The sequence below is a fragment of the Mytilus galloprovincialis genome, chromosome 7, assembly GCF_965363235.1.
Source record: "Mytilus galloprovincialis chromosome 7, xbMytGall1.hap1.1, whole genome shotgun sequence".
NCBI classification, from domain to species: Eukaryota; Metazoa; Mollusca; class Bivalvia; order Mytilida; family Mytilidae; genus Mytilus; species Mytilus galloprovincialis.
Genome location: NC_134844.1, coordinates 47,752,599 through 47,775,922, shown reverse-complemented (window position 1 = coordinate 47,775,922; position 23,324 = coordinate 47,752,599). Strand labels below are relative to the sequence as shown.

The following is a 23,324-nucleotide window of genomic DNA, read 5'->3' as shown; positions in this document are numbered from 1 at the left end:
TAGATTAAACATTGCTGTGGTAATATGAAGAGTATTTATGAATATAACTTGTGTGTTCAGCCATGTATCACCTTCACTGGTGATCCAATGGATATTTCTATCATAGAGTTGTCACTTGCTTTAATGTGTTAATAGTACATCACTGTAGTACCGAGTACTGAATTTCAAAAATGATACCTTAATTGTTTTTGTGTTACAAAGTTGCTTGCTTCTTCAAATATATTTTCTTGATAACCTTTTTCGAATGACAATATGTTAATACAAAAAAAAACGAATATAAGGCATCAGTGCAAATGAGACAGGTCTCAAATAGAGACCAAATGATATAGTACTTAACAACTATAAGTCATCATAAGACCTTCAAAAAAGAGCAAAATCCTTACCTCATATTCAGCTAATAAAGGTACAGAAATGACATATGTAAAAGAATTCAAACAAGACGAATCACGGCCTGGTTAAGGTAAAACACAATGAACGAAAAACAATATAATGTACAACAACAAACGAAAACAACTGATTTACAAGCTCATGACTTGGGACATGCTCTAACAGAATCATGTGGGGTTAAACAGTGTCTTCTGAAATTGTTTCATTGATTTACTGACAAACATATTTATCATTGAATATATTAATTACATAAAATTGCGTTCATTTATTAAAGATATCAAGTTTAAAATTTTCACAAAAGAAAAAACACAAAAACAAAGCTCTGGGATTTTGCTCTGTTCCTATATGTGAACTTTTGAGTGATATCAGAGTCACATTCAAACTCATAGCTCGAAAATGATATGACAACGCCATGTGTTAAAACACGCTTATAAATTGAGGTTATCAAGTCGTAAACAGTTTTCATGGTTTGATTATACTTGTCTTTATTACATTTCGATAGAATTACTCATAAATTAATATTGGAAAGTGAACCAATAATAAGATATGCATAATACGTATCAAATTATATATTTTTACATATTTTTATTGATATCATTTTCAATCGATTTCTAAATCCAGGATATCAAGTCGCAAACCAAATTATGTCTTTAATGTTAGACTAGACAGGCACGGTCAAATATAAGAGATGCTATTCAACAATATTTTTTTTTTCACTCAAAAAATTAGGAGAACACTTGACTGTTTAGTTCTCTCCGGATAAGAATACATAAATAAATGGGAAGGCCAGGAAAATGAGTCTTTACTGGTATTTATAAACAATATACATATAAAGTGTAATACTCTTACAATAATGACATTTTTTTCGATACTGACTTAAATGTATCAGTAAGAATTGCAATGTCCCTTTGGTGTCTTTTGACACTCTTTTAATGACTTTTTTTCATTTTAGTCATATAGATATCAAACATCGGTGCATCGAATAAAGAGTGTTTAATCATATATAAGATTAGATATCGGAAATGGTAATTTAAAATGTATAAAGGGATCATGTTAAATTATTATATTTTATGTCTTCTGAAATTGTTTCATTGAATCACTGACAAATATATTTATCAGTTAATGTGATAATTAAAATAAACTGCTTTCATTTTAAAGAAGTGAATTTATTAGTTGATTCATGTGACCTTTAAACATGTTACTAATGTTTGTTATCTAGTTATTACGCTAATATGTAGTTTCAGTTGAAAGCAATGTAAAGTTTTAATGATTTAGAATAGTCTAAGATCTAAACAAATATATATGTATCCGCGGACATTCTTTGCATTTTATTTAACTACATGTATGCTACTATTTACGTACTGCTAGTTTTATTTTTCTATATAGTACAAGCTTTATGCTGTTCTTTTTTTTCGTCAATACTCGTTAAAACCTAATCGGTCACATATGTAACATACATTATTTAGTGAAAAACACCATTTTATACAAAAATAAAGTAATAGGACTCTGATCTGTTGCTTTGTCATAGAAAAATTTGCAACCTATGTTTTTCATATGTTTTATATATCATGTGAAAAACATATGCATTTCATAAGTTTTGTGCAATGCTTTGTACAAAAATAATTTTTGCCCTGTTGCTATGTATGATTACAACTATTGTCTCATATTTGCTATCGAACATATTCTTTTCCATTTTTTTTTTAAATTATTTCCATCAATAATTAAACTGAGGATATTAAGACATAAACAGTATTCATTGTTTAATTATACGCCTCTTAATTATATTCCGATAGAATTACTCAAGATGATCTTTATGTTGGACAGTGATTCAATAACAAGATATGCATAATGCGTATCAAATTATATATATTTTTTCACATATTCATTTCGGCAAAAGTCTTATTATTCCCATTAGTTAAATCAATTCACTGACATGATATCAAGTCGCAAACATTGTTTTGACTAAAATCTGAGGCCATACATGCAAGGTCAAATATAAGCGACACTATTCTACTGTTCAAAGAAACAAACTGAGTATGCCCATTAACTGTTCAACTGTTTTTTTTTTTTGTGTCTCTCTAAATATATGTATGTTAAAGCTGGTTTCTTCAGGCTTTCAATAATGAATAACTAAAACTTCAATCTTTGGTTCTGTAACTTTTTTTCAGACTAACGAAGTTCTATAATGGATATATAAATAAAGCCCTGTAAAATATAAATGTACTTATAAGATACAGATAGATAAATCTGTTTGCTAAGTAATAATAATTAAAACTAATGTTCGTAATTCATTATCATGCAAACTTATTTAGCTGCATACCTATGTATCTGATCAAAAACATATATAATGTGGATACCATAGCAAATATTTGTCTCAATTACAATTATACCAATTCAACTTTAAGTTATTATGGTACATGTTCTCATATGCTGTCTCATACCAAAGTCTATCGAACAATACTTGTGTTGATAATATAAACTACACAAAACGTAAGATACATGCTTGTTAAATCAAACAGCAACTAATCACAAAATGTAACAATAAAAGCAAAGCAAATATCAAAAACTAAAGCTAAGCGAAACAAGAATACAAATACACTTAGCTTACCTCACATATCGTGCAAGTGGCACATTTCCATATAAACCATTATATTACAAACACTACATCTTTGGTAACTTAGGTTAAAATATACCTGTATAACAAAAATGATTATTATAAAACTTTGTTAAGCAATGATTATTGTTTATAGTAAAAATCAATATTAAACCTTGAAATCTATTTTTAGTTTTTATATCGATTTACTTTGATTCGATTAACCTTTAAACATTACAAGATTCTTTCGGTCCACTCGACACTCGCAATCATTCAATTTATATGTAAACTTTTAACTTCAAATCATTGTACCAGATTTAATAGGTTATTGAAGTATTATTTCATATTATCGTAAAATTCAACTCTTCTTATGTTTTAATATACATTTACGATCTTCTTTGTTATGAAATTTAACTCTCGTTCTCGACATTCAATCTAAACATGCAGACGTGTAAAATATGAACTATTGGACAATTATTGCAAAATTTATAAAGAAAGATATAGGACTGACCTTTTTATAAGAAACTCCAATCACAGAATTATTATTGCATATATTAATTTCTAAAGTTGTTAATTTGTAGACAGGTAAATATATGTGTTGACCACAAGATGTCTTCCCATAAAATATAGAACAAAAGAATTAAACCGCCAAAAGTACTGACCAATAGTAGAAATGTCCGAAAGCGCTCAAACCAACCGTGAAAATAAAGTAATGACTACAGTGAAATCAGACTTAGCCAAAGCATGATAATAGAATTCGTCCGTCAATAGTCCATGTCAATAAGTTAAAATAGAATAACACAAAATAATAATCCTTAATTACAGAATATAATTAATAAGCTAACAATATAACTTTATTCAAATATGTACTAATATCAAGTACTAAGAATATAACAATATACAAAATACATAAAATAACAGGCTATCACATGTACATACCTATATAGGATGAGCAGGCAAACGTTTCTTAACTAGTTTTGACAAATATATTCATATAAAGTGTAATACTTACAAAGGCTTTTCTACCTCAGAAATAGATTACCTTAGCTGTATTTGAAAACTTTTAGGTATTTTGGTCCTCAATGCTCTTCAACTTTGTACTTTGTTTTTTCCTTTTTAACTTTTTTGGATTCAAGCGTCACTGATGAGTTTTTTTTTGTAGACGAAACGCGCATTTGACGTAAAGACAAAATTTAATCCTGGTATCTATGATAAATTAAATTGCATTGCGTTGTTCATTTATTTAATATGTGAGTATTAGTTTAATACAACCTTTACACTTTTAATAAGCCTTGTACCTTTGATAACTATTTATACCACTCGTTCGATGTCACTGCTGGTGGACGTTTTGTCCACTAGGGTATCACCAGCCCAGTAGTCAGCACTTGGAATGTTGACAAAAATATCAATTATAAGTATCGGTATTAAATGTAAATGAGATTTATACAAATCGTTAATGTATATGTGGCCGTTCTTGACATTATGTTTAAATATTTAATAATTAACATATATCTAGGTTTCAATTTTCTATGTAGCATATGTGGGATGCTGTTTGTTTTGTTTTCGTCGATATTTGTTGAAACCGAAACGTAACCTGCAATTCTTTTGAGTTAATTGAAAGAAAATCAATTTGTCGGCAAAATAGACAATTTCGACTTATGCAAATAAAGTTCTAGGACTTTGCTCTGTTGCTATATATAGATATAGGAAGATGTGGTGTGAGTGAATTTATTTTATTCTAGTCTCAAATTTCACAGAAAATGTTATTGTTTCCTTCATTTAATAGACTGATGATGTTAAATCGTGAACAACATTCACTGTTCAATTATACTCATCTAAATTACATTCGATAGGATTACACAGAAACTTAATATTGGACAAAAATAAGTTATTCAAAATGCGAATCAAATTATATGTTTTTACATATTCATTTCGCCAAAAAATTTTATTTTTCATTTGTTTAATTAATTCAGGATATTAAGGTACTGTTTGCTTTTTAGAATTTACATCACGTTCTCATACAAAATGTGTGCTTATTAACAGCTGTACACATTTTCAACTTGAAAATACCTCTACCCTTTATGAAAGTAATGTTCATTATAAAAGTGCTGCCTTTTTAGTAAGTTTGATTAAATGCGATTGCATCATTAATTCATTGAATGTTATCGACTCGAACAATAGAAGGTTAGTGAAATTGTTTTTTTTTATGTATCATTGAACTTGTTGCAAAAATGTAAGGAAAATACCAAAAAAAAATAAATCTGAATAATTTTTATTATCGCTTATCATTTACTCAAGTCCAACATTTTAAATAACACGATTTTCTTGAATCCTTTTGGCTTCATAGGACTTGCAAATAATGGATGGCTAAACTCACTAGCCCCTTTTGCGCATGCATTTTCTGTAAGAGCATTGATATCCATAACAGCAGTCACGGTCACGAAAACATCCTCGAGGCCAACATGGAGCTCTCTTCACACGACTAAAACAAGACAACACTGATAGTTAATATTTGTTAAAAGAACACATATTAGCATACATTTTGATGTTAAGATTGAGTAATATTTGAACATTCATAAATTTCCGGAAGTATGGGTTTATACTTCTATCATGTAATGTTTACAAAAACAAGTACTAATACCAATATTTGAATTGCTGGTTAATGCAAAAACTGAAAGTGGTCTACATCTTTATTAATATTTTTTAATATAGCTTCAGATCATTAGAATGCTATCCAAAACTAACTACAGGGCATAGGTGAATGGACATTATTGATATCTTTAGAGTCGATTAAGAGACAACATTATCAAATGTCCCTCCAATAAAGTTCATAGCATGCATAGACATGTATAATTGACGAAGATGTACTGGTATTGATCAATTCCTCTTCAACGGTTTCGGTATTTAGATATCTTCGGATTTCAAATGTTTGTCTTTGAGCGTTCCTGAAGGAGGTAAATTCAGAAAAGCGCTTCGGACGCAAGAAATTTTTCAACGTGTTGTTTTCAATATTTTACATCTTTGGGTCGATACCTCTGCTGGTGGACTATCAGTCCTCGAGGGTATCATCAGCTCAGTAGTCAGTACTTCGGTACTGACATGTTTTAACAAACTTTACTAAAATTGTCCGTTTATAAATTTTGAAATAGTTAAGAAACTAAGTTTTCAACTCCCTCAGGCAAAGTTGGCTTTAGATGAATTTGACTAATTACTTTATGTATTTTTGACATAAGCTCTTCAACGGTTTTGGTATTTATACAACTTCGGATTTTAAATGTTTGGCTTTAAGCGTTCATGATTGAGGTAAATCCAGAAAAGCGCTTCGGAAGCAAGAAATTATTAAACGTGTTGTTTTCAAGATTTCAATATTTTAAACCAGCGCCTGCAATCATGTTTACAGCTGCTATAATATGTATGTATCTGTCACTAGTCAGGAACCAGTGATTCAGCTGTTGGAGATCATTTTTTACAAATGTTTTACTGAGGATAATCGGAACTTTGGCTGTCTAGACTAAAAACGCCTAACTCTTTCCGAAGCATGTAGTTTTGTTTTGATTCTATGTTGTGCTTTATGACAACTTCATACTATTTGTTTTTGTCCAAATATGATCCGATGCTTTTCTTCTCAGTTTTTGCTGTCGATTGAAACTTTCTATTTTATATCTACTATTACACTTATACTGATGTAAAACTATAAAAAAAGTCATTGTTTTTTTCAATGCGATTTCCCTTCAATATACACCAGCGTTGCATGTCATAGTATTTCTGTATGTGATACATTGTTCATCGTATTGTTGTGTTTGCTTATTACAGTACGGGTTTGAGACCTTTACATCTAATAATAATATACTAAAATCTATAATACAACCAATGTTGCTTAAAAACTTCATATTCGTGATGACAATATTTACCTAGAGACATCGACCTTTGATATCTAAGTTATTTATTATTACTTAACCAACTCACTCAACTGAAAGTAGACTTTTATACAAATAAAATCTATGGAATCTATAAACAGGTTAACCGAACTTACGCATGACTAAGTTCATTGTCTTCCAGCATTTCGTCATTTGCCATGTTGACTGCAATGAAAAACATATGTATATATTGTAAACCGTTAAAAGGCATTCCAACATACGGGGAAACTGATATTTTTTAACATGTTTTTGTACAATGCAAACACAATTATGTTGACAGAAATTGTTTCGCACATAAGTTTTAAATATAGTGTATTTTATTTCATCAAGTGTAGTGAAATGTTTTGCTAACATAATGCATTTAAGATTCAAAATACGTACACAAATCATTTATAAACAACCAAAAACAATCGTTGCTATGATATATCTTCATTTCATTAGATAAAAGATTTTTAGAAACTCGAATCGAGGTTTGTGAGCAGTTCTAACTTACTTAGCAGCAACATATTATGCAGATGGACATTATAATAGCAAAAAGATCTATATTTCTTACATTTCAACTGTGATAACAAGAAAGGATACCTGCCAACACTGAAACTGTATTTCTGTCAGTTAAGTGATAAAGTAAATACCTTAATTTCTCTATGCCTGGATCACTCGAGAAAGAGCAATACAACTAATTTCAACAAACAACAGTTATACACAAAGAATAAAAGCGGTTGTTCGTTTCCTACCTCCAACAGACATTAACAAAAGACAGGCGACTAAACAAACAGAAATCTTCATTCTTTTTTAGTATTCTGCTATGCTCTACAAAAGATAAATGAATGTGGTTTAGATATGAATGTATGATATCTAATCGTTAGAAGAAATCATCTGTCCTCGTTTTGAAAAAAGAAAAAGATAATTGCAAACGACTGTTACGAGTAATTGTAAGAACTCGGTATTCGGGAAGTTGAATACATTTAGTTAGATATTGTGGATAACTTTCAATACGATAGCTTCTGTAACGATATCGCATAGTGTTTTTTTTTTAAAGATTACTAGTTGTCAAATGTACATGAACCAAACTGGAAATCTAAAACATTTTAGAAGTACATGAAGTTTGTTCGGAAAATTAAATTAATACTTTTCATTCTACAGTTTTATATCAATCTAATAATGTAACCATTACTGAATCACATAATTAAATCCATCTAAAAGGTATGTTTATGTATATATTCTTCATGTAAAAATAAGAATACATTTTAGTGACGTAACACATCTGGAAGCGCGGAATCTTCAGTTGGTTAAAATTGTCTTACAGAAATTTCTATTGTTGAAAACTAACAACTTTGTGTTTTATTCTTACTATAAAATGATAAAAATGTACTTACATAAGCAAATGCTACTGTTATTGTTTTAGTTTTAACAACAAATTTCGTTTGTGCTCCATATTTTATACTAAATAATGACGCAAATGACATCTAAAAAAATACAAATTATTAGTGAAAGTATCCTGCTTTGCGGTTGCAAGTTGTTGTCAGAATAATGACTACAAATGTTTTGACAAATTGAAACAACTTCACATTTTCTACCTTAATAACCTATGTGTTTGCAAAATTAAGTCTTTACATTAACGTATCCCTTTGTAACATGTAGAAATACTTTTTTAAATAATTAAAATGATGAGGAGGTGAAATAATTCAACCATTTTCTAACATTAAGTTTTATACTATGTGTTACAAAGATGCACGACAGTGGTACGAACAATTAGAAATGAATAAAAGCATACAAATAAAACTATTAAAAAAACTGAACGTATATGCAATGTATTTGCTAACGTCAGGACATAAAGTCGACCAGATAAGAAGATGTGATACGCAAGCAAACAAGATAACTATGTATTAACAACTATACTATATAAAACAATCAACATACATGTATATACATAATAATAAAAAAAAACATTTGCGTTCTTCAGCCAATATGTATCTTAGGTAACCACCTTTTGAACCTTTTTGACTTATGTTCTAGGTATTTACAGTGGAAGAATAATATGTTAACTGTGATGACGGTTTTTTTTTTATCTTACTAACGATATAAAAATTCGTAAGTCGTAGACATACATTTTTTTTGATATAAAATGTCAATTTAAATCACATACAGATTCTCTTTTGAATGTAGGTGCTTTCGTTTTACAGAGACAAAATAAAGATAAAATTCTGTCATATATTTTGTGGTCGAACATATTTTTGTTATACATATTGAGGCTTAAAATTAAGAGGAATGAATAACTGCCACAAAACGAGACTTTTAAGAATTTATTTAGCAGTAATCAAACTCGCACACATCTTTCTTCCTAATCAATATACCATATAACCTAGCTAAACGCATATGTACTATCATTTCAAATCCAGAATTAAGTAATACAAGATTAAAGGAACTAAGATACATGTTCTTGGACCGAAAATATCCCAAGAGAATACTTGATGACGGTATAACTAGAGACAAATTTTTTAACTTACAGGAATTACGGAAAACTAAACCGCATTCAAGAGAAAACGTGTTACTGTACATTTCTACTCACAATCGAGAAATAATGAAGATTTCAACAATATACATAACAGCATACCATTTTTACAAAGCAACAAAAGGATAATGAAATTATTCAATTCACACAAAGTAAAAACAGCAACCGAAATCATTAAAAGAATTGTTGATACGCGCAACATTCCAAACTGATAATATCTAACCAAAGGTACAAAAATGTGGACGACCAAATTGTGAATTATGTTTATACTTTTCCGAAGTAGAACCGAATTTGTCTTTAAATCCGGACATATTTTCCAAATCAAGAACAGTTTTACATATGCATCTGAAAATCTTCTGTACATCATCATTTGCAGGGGTTGTCAAGAAAATTATATTGGGCAAACCGGCAACACCATTAGAAAACGGATGACAGTGCATAGACAGCAAATTCGAGTCCCGAGCCAAAGAAAAATTCCGCTTAGCGAACATATTGATAGGTGCGCTGGATAAAGTCAGCCAAATTTCTTCATTTTAACATTTTATCAGTGTTCAGATAATACAGCGGAACCAATGAGAATTAATAAAGAAAGTTATTTTATTAAGAAATACCGTCCGAAATTAAATAGATGAACGAAAATCTAGAAGGCATTTTTTTTTAATTATGTACTTTCACTTTCGTTTTATATAGTACCTACGTTGTGCTATATTATGACGTTCAGGACTAAATATTTTTGTCACTAATAGCAGTAGTTTCAGTCGATGTTCGAAGGTGTTATTCATAGTACCCGACAAATGTACGTTTTATCATACGCTGATTTGAGGTTTGTCCTTTGGCTTTACAAGGCTTATCGATGAGGCTAAGCATGATTTTTAATATTCCAATACACCGTATCTACAATGGCGTTTGTAAGAGCCTCAGATTGAAAAACTTAAAAAAAAACTTTTGATCTCATCAATTGAAAATGTCTGATACAATGATTCTTTAATTTTTTCTTGAGGTCTCAGAAAATAATGTGGAGTGTTTCAATTTGAAATGATTTAGCCTGTTGCTCGTGCCTTCAAATAAACATAATGTAACATATACGTTGATTTGCATTTAACAATTTTTGAGTCGGCATTTCTTTAAAAATACTAATATGACAATGTAAGCCTTGAACGATTGAGGTTGCCCATTTAGATGTAGGTCTACGCAATATTAGATAAAAACTAAAATAATGAAGAAAATCGTAAAATGTTATCGGATTACTGATTTAAAGTTATTGTTTTCAAAAATGAAGTTCAAATATAGAACGATACACTTTCATCTTTAATAATCCTTTAATGAAAAAAACAATCAACAAACAAGTTAATAATTACCAGTAACATGACCAAATTAGCCTCACAAAACCTCATGTGTTACTTGAACTTTTCGTTTTAAAAGACCATATTGATAGGCATTTTATTGCTGACTATACGAATATGGACCTTGCTCATTGTTGAACGCCATAGTTTTAATTGACGGTTCTATCTTATATTATATTGTTTTTTGGTTTCATTGTCTATCATACTCGCATCTCTTTATTTTGTTTTGTTGTCAGGGAATTTGTTATTTATATTCTGTATCGACGAGGTATATTTATGTTAATATCATTATCAATAGTATTGAAATCAAGAAATCATGTTGGGAAACCACAAAACATACGAATATTATATAGGATCGGGTGTATTGACAAAGTTTCAATTTTTTTATCTATGTTATCCTAATATATTCTATAAAAAGTACTGTTGTTTTGTCTGAATAAGACATTGCTGCATGAAATGAATGAGAAAATAAGGATTTCTTTTTTAACCAGCAAGAATTTCATATTTCTGTAAAAGTAGAGATCAATATATAAAGTTTTCTTTTTGTGAAAATACCATACTAAGACATTATATTTCCTGTACTGCTAAGTAATGTCCAATCTTCAAAATCTTCAAATATTCTACCTTCTGAACCAGATGACACCAGCCAGATTGTCCACAATTTTATACATCACTGTTGTCACGTCGACGAAACGCAAGTCTATCATACGTATTGGAAAGTCAAACTCGGTTTCTTTGATGTGTTTTTGTCACTTTGCTCAATTAGTGCTGTATATATGTTACAGGCATTTTCTAAATTTAGGCATTTTGATAAAAGACTGAATTTTCATGCAATTCATAAAATGCCTAACCTTGACAGGCATTATACAAAATGACTAAAAAAGTCTAGTCATTTTGTAAAATTACTGAAATTTTGAAGCACAATTCAACAAGTTGCCTGTTCAGTTTCATCAACTTCTAGAAAGAAGGTTAAAATTGACAAAAGTTGACAAAACAAAATATCTAATGGCTTAGTAAAATTAATTTATTTTTAATAAACCAGCTTAAAAGGTGTATAGGTCATATGATGTGTACTTTTTAGTGAAACTACATTAAGTATGTACTCACTCTGTATTTCAGATACCAGTATGAATTTGTGATTATTTTGTCAAAATTGCAGAAGGACAAAATGGCCAATAGAAATTCTCAGGATTCAAATCAGTAAATATAACAAAACATATGAAGCAGTGAAAACATCTTTTTTAAATTGACTGATTGTTTTTTGTTTGCTTTCAATTGCAAATTTGTAATGCATTTTTTAGACGTGACCACTTTGTTTAAAATTCATATTGGTTATTCCTGTAGAGGATTAAGTAAAAAAATAAATAACAGAAATTCCAACTATTGTTTGCAATTGAAATGAAGGTATTCTGGATAGGGACAGAAAATTCCACCTTCAGAACAGCCATAAATAAAAATACAAAAAAATGTAGAGTTCTAAACATGGAGAAAGTATTGCACTTAACTAACATATGGCAATATTTAATATTCCCATTCAGAAATAATGAGTATTTTAATTTTATAAACCCACATCAAAACAAATTCCCCTCTACAATATGTGTTAAGCCATACAAGGCTCTCTGTTTTTGATGTTATGCAAAGTTGTGATTGATTGTGTCATCAGATACATTTCCCCACCAGATAGCCTATTGCAAAATGTAGCTAGGTTTAAATTTATTTGTGCAAAAGACTACCAATTTTTTAAATGTTCATAATTTACTATGAAGGTCAATAACTCCAAAAGGGGTTAATTGACCATTGTTTATTACGAAATATAATGCTGTCAGTAATTGTAACGAAAGAGCTAAATGTGATGATTCCAATTCTGCAAATATGGTTGAAGTGCTTAAGCCATATTTTACGCCAAACAATTATGTATTTACAAAAGTTCAGGACAAATATTTTGTAACAGCTCTGTCATCCAAAAATTGAGAAAATTGAATAAATGACAAATTAGTCATTATATATAATGACTGAATCGTGCAGGCATTTTAGAGAATGCCTAAACTTTCAGGCATTTTACAAAATGCCTAAATTTATAAAATGCCTGTAACATATATAACTAACTATAACTCAAAATAACTCCGAGTTTTCTTAAATTTTCAAATTTAGCTATTTGTGCTGATATGAAGAGTAATTATGACTATAACATGTGTTACTTTTATTTAAATAACAAAATTATACCCGATTAATGGTTTTTCTGCTCATAGGTAGTTTCGGTTGGAAGTAATGTAAATGTTTATAGCTTTAAAGTGTCAGTTTAACATGAGTATCGATTATAAGTATCAGTAGTATGGTAGTTTTGGTGGGGTTCGTGTTGTTTATTCTTTAGTTTTCTATGTTGTGTCATGCGTGCTGTTGTTTGTCTTTTTCATTTTTAGCCATGGCGTTGTCAGTTTGTTTTAGATTTATGAGTTTGACTGTCCCTTTGGTATCTTTCGCCCCTCTTCTAGTAATTATAAATAAGATTTATACAAAACATGCATGTATCTGCGGCTATTTTGTTTAGATATGCAACAATTTAAATATATCTAGGTTTCATTTTTCTATGTAGTAAATGTGAGATGCTGTTTGTTTTGTTTTCGTCGAAATTTTTGGAAACCGAAACGTTCGCTATTGTAACCTGCATTTTTTTTTTTAGTTAAATGAAAAAGAAAATAAATTTGCCGGCACAAATGATAATTTCAACGTATAAAAATAAAGTTCTAGCACATTGCTCTGTTACTATCTATTTTTTTTTTATTATTATTCTTGTCTCATATTTCACAGCAAATATTATTGTTTCCATCATTTAATAAACTTAGGATATGATGAAGTCGTAACATCATTCGTTGTTTAATTATATTCTTCTTTATTACATTTCGATAGAATTACACAGAAAACTAATATTTGAAAGTGAACCAATAATAAGATATGCAAAATGTGTAACAAATTATATATTTATACATATTCATTTCGCCAAAAATCTTATTATTTTCATTTGTTCAATTAATTCAGATTATTAAGTTGCAAACGATATGATTGCTATTTAGAGTTTACATCACGTTCTCATACAAAGTGTGCTTATTAAAAGCTGTACACATTTGCAACTTGAAAATAACTTAACCCTTTATGAAAGTAATTTTCATTATAAAAGTGCTGTATTATTAGTAAGTTAGCTTAGATGCGATTGCATCATTTACTTATTAAATGTTGAAAGCCATGTTATTGACTCGAATCATACGTTGCCTTGAAGGTTAGTGAAATTGTGTTTTAGGTATCATTCAACTTGTTACAATAAAGTAAGAAAAATACCAAAGAAAATAAATCTGAATAACTTTAATTATAGCTGATCATTTATACAAGTCCAACATTTTAAATAACACGATTTTCTGGAATCTTCAGTACTTGCAAATGATGGATGGCTAAACTCACTAGCCCCTTTTGCGCATGCATTTTCTATAAGAGCAGTGATATCCATAACAGCAGTCACGATCACGAAAACATCCTCGAGGCCAACATGGAGCTCTCTTCACACGACTAAAACAAGACAACACTGATAGTTGATATTTGTAGAAAAGAACACATATAAGCATACATTTCGAGGGTTAGATTGAATAATATTTGAACATTCATAGATTTCCGGAAGTATGGTTTTATACTGCTATCATGTAATGTTTACAAAATCAAGTACTAATACCAATATTTGAATTGCTGGTTAATTCAAACCACTGTAAGTGTCTTACATCTTTATTGATATTTTTTTAATAGAGATTTATATGATCAGAATGATATCCAGAACTAACTGGAGGGCATAGGTGAATGGACATTATTGATATCTTAAGAGTCGTTAAGAGACAACATTATCAACTGTCCATCTGCTAAAGTTCATACCATACATAGACATGCATAAATTATTGACGAAAATGTACTGGTATTGATCAATTCAATTGGTAAACCCGCGCCTGCTATCAAGTTTACAGCCATCACACTATGTATGTACCGGTTCCTACTCGAGAGCCTCTGATTCAGTGGTTGGATAATTTGTTTACTGAAGATAATCGAAACATTGGCTGTCTAAACCAAAAAACTCTTTCCGAAGCTTACATGTTTGTTTTTACTCTATATTGTGCTTTATGACAACTTTATGACAACTTTATACTTTTTTTGTTTTTTGTCCAAATATGATCTGATGTTTTCTTTTAAGATTTGGCTTTCGATTGAAGCTTTCCATTTTTATCTGCTTTTACACTTACACTGAAGTAAAACTATAGATTTTTTTTCATTGGATTTTTTTCCAATGCGATTTTCCTGCAATATACATCAGCGTTGCATGTCATAGTATTTCTGTATGTGATACATTGTTTACCGTATGTGTTGTGTTTGCTTATATCAGTATGGGCTTGAGGCCTTTACATGTAATAATGATATACTAAAATCTATAACACAACCAATGTTGCTTAAAAACTTCATAATCTTGATGACAATATTTACCTTTAAACATCGACCTTTGATATTTAGTTATTTATTATTACTGAACCAACTCACTCATCTGATAGCCGACTCTTATACAAATAAAATCTATGGACTCTATAAATAAGTAAACCAAACTTACTCATGAATGAGTCCATTGTCTTCTAGCATCTCGTCATTTGCCATGTTGACTGCAATGAAAATCATATTTTTATATTTTTATACCGTGAACCGGTTAAGGGCATTTTGTCTTATACCAAACAAAAATTCTGAAATTTAAAAGACCCTCCAACATTAAAATCGGTTACGAGAAAACTGAATTTTTAACATGTTCAAAATATACGGCAATCACAATGTTGAACGAAATTGGTTCGGAGCGGGACGTACTCACACACAAATATGGTTTGTTTTAACACTAATGTATTATAACAAATGATTTCTTCTCTTGTTTTATGTTTGTTTGTTTTCTGATTTATAATTGTAACATACATCTTATATATAATATTTACGTATTTTGTTTCATCAAGTGTAGTGATATATATTGTGAAAATGAAAAGAAATTTTCTCAAATATATCATCATTTTGTAAGTAAAGCAGGTTCCAAAAACTCCGATTCGGTTCAAGGTTAAGGAGCAGCTCCCCGATTGTATTCACTTGTACGCCCCCCCCCCCCGCCCCCACCCCCCGACACAATCCTTAAGTAAGAAGCAGTTTGAATTTTGAATTTAGTAAATGAATAGAAAGGAAGACCACACGTCAATTGAAAAGCGATAAAAATTAAAAAAAGGACTACAGACATGTATAGATCAACAAATAAAGTACGTATCATCCGAAACGATTTTTATAAAAATTGACAAAATATTTTCTAACAAATCTTAATGTAGGCGGACTTGCATCAATAAAAAAATCATCTCCCTTTCTTATGGTTCAACTGAAACAACAAGAAAAGATACCTGCCAGCCCAGAAACTGTATTTCTGTCAGTTAAATGAAATGTTAGATCACAAAAATACCGAACTCCAAAGAAAATTCCAAACGGATAGTTCCTAAACAGATGGCAAAACCCCAACGCTTCAAACAAACGGATAGTTCCTAATCAGATGGCAAAACCCCAACGCTTCAAACAAACGGATAGTTCTTAATCAGATGGCAAAACCCCAACGCTTCAAACAAATGGATAGTTCTTAATCAGATGGCAAAACCCCAACGCTTCAAACAAACGGATAGTTCCTAATCAGATGGCAAAACCCCAACGCTTCAAACAAACGGATAGTTCCTAATCAGATGGCAAAACCCCAACGCTTCAAACAAACGGATAGTTCCTAATCAGATGGCAAAACCCCAACGCTTCAAACAAACGGATAGTTCCTAAACAGATGGCAAAACCCCAACGCTTCAAACAAACGGATAGTTCCTAATCAGATGGCAAAGCCTTAACGCTTGAAACAAATGGATAACAACTGTCATCGTTCTAGCTTGGGACAGGCATTGTTTTAAGTTCAAAATGGTGGATTTAACCTGGTTTTATAGTTAGCCAAACCACTCACTACTTTCTCTGCTCCTTGATTACTCGGGAAAGAGCAATAAAATATCAAGGCAAAAAACAGCAGTATTTTTTCTTACCTCCAACGGACATTAACAACAGACAGGCGACTAAACAAACGGAAATCTGCATTCTTGTTTTTATTGTTCTGCAACACTCTACAAAACAATACCAATTTGGTTTAGTTATGTATGTATGATATCAAATTGTTAGAAGGCATCATCTGTTCTAGTTTTGAAAACGGAAAAGCTGGATGCAGACGACTGTAAAGAGTAATTTTAAGAACTTGGTATTCAGGAATTTGAATACATTTATTTAGATATTGTGCATAACTTTCAATACGATAGCTTCTGTTACGATATCGCATGGTGTTTTTTTTTTAAAGATTACTAGTTGAAAAATGTACATGAACCAAACTGGAAATCTAAAATATTTTAGAAGTTTATACAGTTGATTAGGAATATTATATTAAATGTTTCCATTGTACAACTTTAACAATGTAACAATGTCACAATTGTTACACCACTTAACTCATTCCATACAAATGATATTGTTTTAAATATATACTTCAAGTAAAAATAAGAATGAATACTAGTGTTGTAGTATATCTTGATGGAAGTGTGAAATTTTCAGCTTATTAAAAATATCTCACCTGAATTTTCTTTTGCAACTTTGTGTTTTATTTTTATTATAATATGAAAAAATGTACTTACATAAGCAAATGCTACTGTTATTGTTTTAGTTTTAACAACACATTTTGTTTGTGCTCCATATTTTATACTAAATAATGACGCAAATGACATCTAAAAAAATACAAATAATTAGTGAAAGTATCCTGCTTTGCGGTAGCATGTTGTTGTCCGAATGATGACTACAAATGTTTTGACAAACAACTGCACGTTTTCTACCTTAATTACCTATGTGTAAAATTAAGTCTTTACATTATCGTATCCTTTTGTAACATACAGACATACTATTTTAAATAATTTAAATAATGAGGAGGTAGAGATTTTAACCACTTCCCAACATTAAGTTTTATAGTGTTTGTTACAAAGATGCACGGCAGTGGTACGAACATTAAAGGCAATTAAAAATAAACAAAAGCAGATACACTCAAATTAAGAAAAAAACGAACGTATATGCAATTTATTTCTTAACGTGAGAACATAAAGTCGCCCAGATAGTGAACACATGTTTTGAAAATTAGATGTGGCACGCATGCAAACAAGATAACTATATATTAACAAATATACTATATAACAAAATCAACATATATACATAATAAAAAAAAATATTTGCGTGCTTCAGCCAGTATTTATCTTAGGTAGCCAGTTTTTAATCATTCCGACTAAAGTTCTAGGTGTTTGCTGTGAGAGAATAATATGTTAACTGTGATGACGAATGTTTTTTTTTTTTTTTTATCTTAATAACGATATAAATATTTGTAAATCGTAGACATACATTTTTATCATTTAAAAGGACAAGCTAAAGCACATGCAGATTCACTTTTGAATGTAGGCGCTTTCTTTCTATAGAGACAAAATAGGGGCGAAATTATGTCATATATTTTGTGGTAAAACAATGATGCTTAAATTTACGAGGAATGGATAACTACCACAAAATGAGACATTTAAGAATTTCTTCAGCATTAATCAAACTCGCACGCAGCTTTCTTCCTAATCTTGTAAGACAATGTATATCTTCACAATATATAGATGTTTAACAGTTCCTTAATGTATTAGGGATATACAAAACACCACTTGCGGGAATTACATGAACCAAAAACGGAACGAGACTGGCTTTGGTCAAAAGGGCTAGTGTCTCTTGTTAGGGATAGGTGTATGGAGCAGGAAATATTACTTTTGTTACGCTTTACATACCTAAATTCGAAGATTTTGGTAGAGTTTCGTAATTTACAGTCTTTAGTTTTCTATCAAGTGTTGTCTTTGTTATGTTTTGTTATATGTTGACTAATATCATACTGCTATAATTATCAAAGGTACCAGGATTATAATTTAGTACGCCAAACAAGTACAAAGTTGAAGAGCATTGAGGATCCAAAATTCCAAAAAGTTGTTCCAAATACGGCTTAGGTAATCTATGCCTGGGATAAGAAAATCCTTAATTTTTCGAAAAATTCAAAGTTTTGTAAACAGGAAATTCATAAAAATGATCACATTATTGATATTCATGTCAACACTGAAGTGTTGACTACTGGGCTGGTGATACCCTCGAGGACGAAACGTCCACCAGCAGTGGCATCGCCCCAGTGGTGTAAATAAGTATCAAAGGTACCAGGATTATAATTTAGTACGCCAGACACACGTTTCGTCTACATAAGACTCATCAATTACGCTCATATCAAAATATTTATAAAGCCAAACAAGTGAAAAGTTGAAGAGCATTGAGAATCCAAAATTCCAAAAAAAATGTGCCAAATACGGCTAAGGTAATGTATGCCTGGGATGAGAAAATCCTTAGTTTTTCGAAAAATTCAAGGTTTTGTAAACAGGAAATTCATAAAAATTATCACATTATTGATTTTGACTACTGGGCTGGTGATACCCTTGGGGACGAAACGTCCACCAGCAGTGGCATCGACTCAGTGGTGTAAATAGTTATCAAAGGTACCAGAATTATAATGTAGCACGCCAGACGGGCGTTTCGTCTACATAATACTCATAAGTGATGCTCATATCAAAATATTTATAAAGCCAAACAAGCACAAAGTTAGGAGCATTGAGGATCCAAAATTCCAAAAAGTTGTGCCAAATACGGCTAAGGTAATCTATACCTGGGATAAAAAAAATCCTTAGTTTTTCGAAAAATTCAAAGTTTTGTAAACAGGAAATTCATAAAAATGATCACATTATTGATATTCATGTCAACACCGAAGTGTTGACTACTAGGCTGGTGATACCCTCGGGGACGAAACATCCACCAGCAGTGGCATCGACCCAGTGGTGTAAATAGTTATCAAAGGTACCAGGATTATAATTTAGGACGCCAGACGTAACTAAGTGTCAGTGCCATCTAGCATGCATTGGTATTCCTGTTCAACTTATTTGTAGCTGAGTGTGATAACGAATAATGAAGGCATTTGATAGCAATAATTCATTTCACACTCTATTGTGAGAAATTTCCCTGCAAGATTAACGCTACAAGTGTTCTGGTAAGCAAATTTATAAGTAAAATTTGTATTTTAAGTGGGTTAAACAAATTAGCAACAACTAAGATAATCTTTCTTGAGACCCTCAAATCATAATTCTAAACTAAGCAACAACTAATGTAATCTTTCTTGATGCCCTCAAACCAGTATTCTAAAATAAACGAAATAATTGTACAAATTTACATAGTTAAACAGATTGGGTGATAAAAGGAAAATATATCAAACTTAAAAGCAAATTTGATAAACGAGGTCCTTCCATTTTCACATGACCCATTTCTTATCGTTCTAAGAACATGCTAATATGTACACGCAAAGAGTGGATTATCTTGCAACCTCTATGTATATTTGTTTCTCCGGTACGTTTCTTCCCTTGCCATATAATCCCAGTAGTCAGCACTTCGGTGTTGACATGAATATCAATTTCATGTATATGGTCATTTTTATAAATTTTCTGTTTACAAAACTTTGAATTTTTCGAAAAACTAAGGTATTTCTTACCCCCAGGAGTAGATTACCTTAACCGTATTTGGCATAACTTTTTGGAATTTTGGGTCCTCAATGCTCTTCAACTTGTTTTTGTTTGGCTTTTTAACTGTTTTGATCTGGGCGTCACTGATGAGTCTTATGTAGACGAAACGCGCGTCTGGCGTATTAAACTATAATCCTGGTACCTTTGATAACTATTAAATGACAATTATATTGTAAGATATATGTTTCACTTTTTTGTTGATAATTAATCTAATGTTGCTAGTTTATAGACATTTATGAATTAAAATAGTCAAATGTTTTATTTCCTGCAAATGTTTTGAAAATTAAGTTTCCAACAAAATATAACTTTTTGAATCTTTATAGCTACAATAATGAATAACATTGATTGTCACAATTCATGTCTCAAAAAGATATATATTTTGTTAGAAATAGATATGTTAATGATTTCTTTCATTCACTCATTTCCAAAATGGTTAAATCACTTTGAAAGAATTTTTCAGTAAAGAACTGTCGAATTCATTTAACTGTCATATATTTTAGACAAAAAACACCCGTCTGAAATTTAAGAATTTTTGTCTAAGACTTACATTTATGTTTAAGGTGGCTCGTGGGTACAAAAATTTCAGCAAAAAATTGAACCTTTATTTTTTCATTACAAATTTTATTTATTACACTATTAGTTATTACTTTATGATATGGTAAAAAAAATCAACCCAAAAAATCGATTCGGTTTGGCCCCAGATGACTTTTAAAATGTTTATATCATTGAAAAAGCTCCAAATTATCTCCCTTTGGTGCAAAAATGCCATTTTTTGGCATTAAATTTGAAATATCTTTTTAAACTCATCGGTGACCTATATTTTTTATTATTGTTTTCATTTACTGTACATAAACTAAAAAAATGTAAAATTTAAGCGATTTCTGTAATTAGGTTATTTTTTTATTTCGATATTACCTCTATTTCTCCTATTAGTTCAACAGAAAAAAAGGACATAAACAAAAATGTGTGCTTCTTCCGGAGGCAGATTGTGAGCTTAAATGATCGGTGACCCCATTTTTTTATTTCATTTTTCTTTTAAGTATATGATAAAGCTCATTTATAAAAAAATATAGCGAAATCCTATATTAGAAAAAAAAATTGATTTATACCCAGGAGCCCCCTTAAGTACTTCTGCAAAGCAAGAGACGCTTATGACGTTTCGTTCACGAGGATATTACCAGCCCAGAAGTTAACACTTCGGTGTTGAAATGAATATCAATTATATGGTAATTTATTTATAAATCTACTGTTTCAAAAGAATAATGATTTTCATACTAGTATCCCAGGCATACATTACCTTAGTCGTATTTCGCACAACTTTTTTTTAAATTTTAGATCCTCAATGCTCCTGAACTGTGTACTTGTTTGGCGTTCTAACTATTTTGATCTGAGCGTCACTGAAGAGTCTTATTTAGACGAAACACACGTCTGGTGTATTAATAGTACTGCAACTGACATCGAAAAAAGACCCTTAGTTAACGAGTTTAATGGTCCGGAATAACACACGGCTGCAAATTGTTTTAAATGATAGAATAATATCTATATTATAATTTCCGTCGGGTCGTAAAAAGTTTCTATGGTCACATTTTTGTATTTTATCCCTTTAATGGGGTATCACTTAATTTACAGTTTTGGGTAGTTACCTTAAAATCCAAAAATATATCTTTTGGTTAAATTTCCAGCTATTTTCGTAAATATTTTCTATGCACATATCATCAAGGATCATCGGAATGATGAAGACATAAATATAATACCATCTCCAAGTAAAACTTTCAAACTTAAAGTTGGCTGTTTTTTAGATAGAGATTTAACGCGTTTTTCTTTAAAAACGAGAAAACATATGATGCAAAAACAGTATTTGACATTTGCGAGGACAAAACATATTATTGCTATACTGCATGCAAATTTTGTTGGGCAAAATTCCAAACAATTTTGTCAAAAACTCAAAAATAAAAACATCATTTGTACCTTTTTAATTACGGAAATTTCCTATCCGTCAATCAGCTCCAACATTTATTTTTTTCCTTCACAATCAATTTGATAGTTTCGATGTGATTATGTAGATTTTGTAGGAGAAGTTAATTTATTTTTGAGTGATTTGAATATATATAGTATTTCTCTCGTGTATTTTCTGTAAATAAGTTATATTTTTGTTAATAAAATTTTGACTTTATATAAAAGTTAACCAAATCCTTCGGATAAGAGGCTTTTCCGGATAATGACTAGTTGACATTGTGTGAAAATACATTGTATGTCAATGTTTAACCTCAGAGCAATTAATATGCATGCAAGTGGTCGGGGGAAAAGTACTATTGAAGTTTCGCAGAGATTTGGTGTGTGACAAGGTGATGCTAAAACCAACTTCTCTTGATACTATAGTATTATGCTTTCCGTGGGCGAATCATCAGTGATGTTATGAGACTTGCACCAGAAGGCAATAGAGGCCATTCTGGATGATGATCGGGAAAATTTAGACTGCCACTGGAAAAGGATGGTATATTGGATTGGGACAGAAATTTTCCTACGGACCCCTCAAAGAGTTGATGCCAAGGTTTTTAACGTGCAAAGAACGTGACACTCCCTTTACACGAGGCATCGGATTTAACGTCCCCATTCTGACCGGACGTGACTGCGAATTAAATACATCCCGCACAGCCAAACGGAAGCCCCACTCCGTTTTACTGCCGGTCGGGAGAAGACCAAGTGACCATATTTCGTTTCCACAGTCACCCTCGGGGAACTTTACTTACTTTACTGACACTTTTATACGATCTCGCGCTCAGTTTCTTCCTTGTAGTTTGGATATGAAAACAGGGTTTTTGTGTAAAAGAAAAATCTTTT

At 30.8% G+C, this 23,324-nt stretch overlaps 2 protein-coding genes across 2 annotated transcripts; both read right to left on the bottom strand.

Moving 5' to 3' along the window:
* Positions 1-5,236: 5,236 nt before the first annotated feature.
* On the bottom strand, positions 5,237-8,337 carry LOC143083145 (uncharacterized). Its single transcript, XM_076259383.1, has 4 exons — positions 8,274-8,337; positions 7,632-7,707; positions 7,014-7,062; positions 5,237-5,462 (listed from the first exon to the last, which is right to left on the bottom strand). The coding sequence occupies exons 2-4, from the start codon at positions 7,681-7,683 to the stop codon at positions 5,357-5,359; spliced, it is 207 nt and encodes a 68-aa protein (XP_076115498.1). The 5' UTR covers positions 7,684-7,707; positions 8,274-8,337; the 3' UTR covers positions 5,237-5,356.
* Positions 8,338-14,094: 5,757 nt separating this feature from the next.
* Positions 14,095-17,571, bottom strand: LOC143083144 (uncharacterized). The gene is made up of 4 exons (XM_076259382.1): positions 17,499-17,571; positions 16,866-16,943; positions 15,386-15,434; positions 14,095-14,310 (listed from the first exon to the last, which is right to left on the bottom strand). The coding sequence occupies exons 2-4, from the start codon at positions 16,915-16,917 to the stop codon at positions 14,205-14,207; spliced, it is 207 nt and encodes a 68-aa protein (XP_076115497.1). The 5' UTR covers positions 16,918-16,943; positions 17,499-17,571; the 3' UTR covers positions 14,095-14,204.
* Between the last annotated feature and the right edge of the window lie 5,753 nt (positions 17,572-23,324).

Bases quoted from the DNA above. Each gene is read 5' to 3' on its own strand.
- LOC143083145 (XM_076259383.1), bottom strand. From the start codon at position 7,683: ATGAAGATTTCTGTTTGTTTAGTCGCCTGTCTTTTGTTAATGTCTGTT. The intron at 7,063-7,631 runs GTAGGAAACGAA...TTTTCATTGCAG, and splicing joins TTTGTTAATGTCTGTTGGAG to TCAACATGGCAAATGACGAA. The intron at 5,463-7,013 runs GTAAGTTCGGTT...GTCTTGTTTTAG, and splicing joins GACAATGAACTTAGTCATGC to TCGTGTGAAGAGAGCTCCAT.
- LOC143083144 (XM_076259382.1), bottom strand. From the start codon at position 16,917: ATGCAGATTTCCGTTTGTTTAGTCGCCTGTCTGTTGTTAATGTCCGTT. The intron at 15,435-16,865 runs GTAAGAAAAAAT...TTTTCATTGCAG, and splicing joins GTTGTTAATGTCCGTTGGAG to TCAACATGGCAAATGACGAG. The intron at 14,311-15,385 runs GTAAGTTTGGTT...GTCTTGTTTTAG, and splicing joins GACAATGGACTCATTCATGA to TCGTGTGAAGAGAGCTCCAT.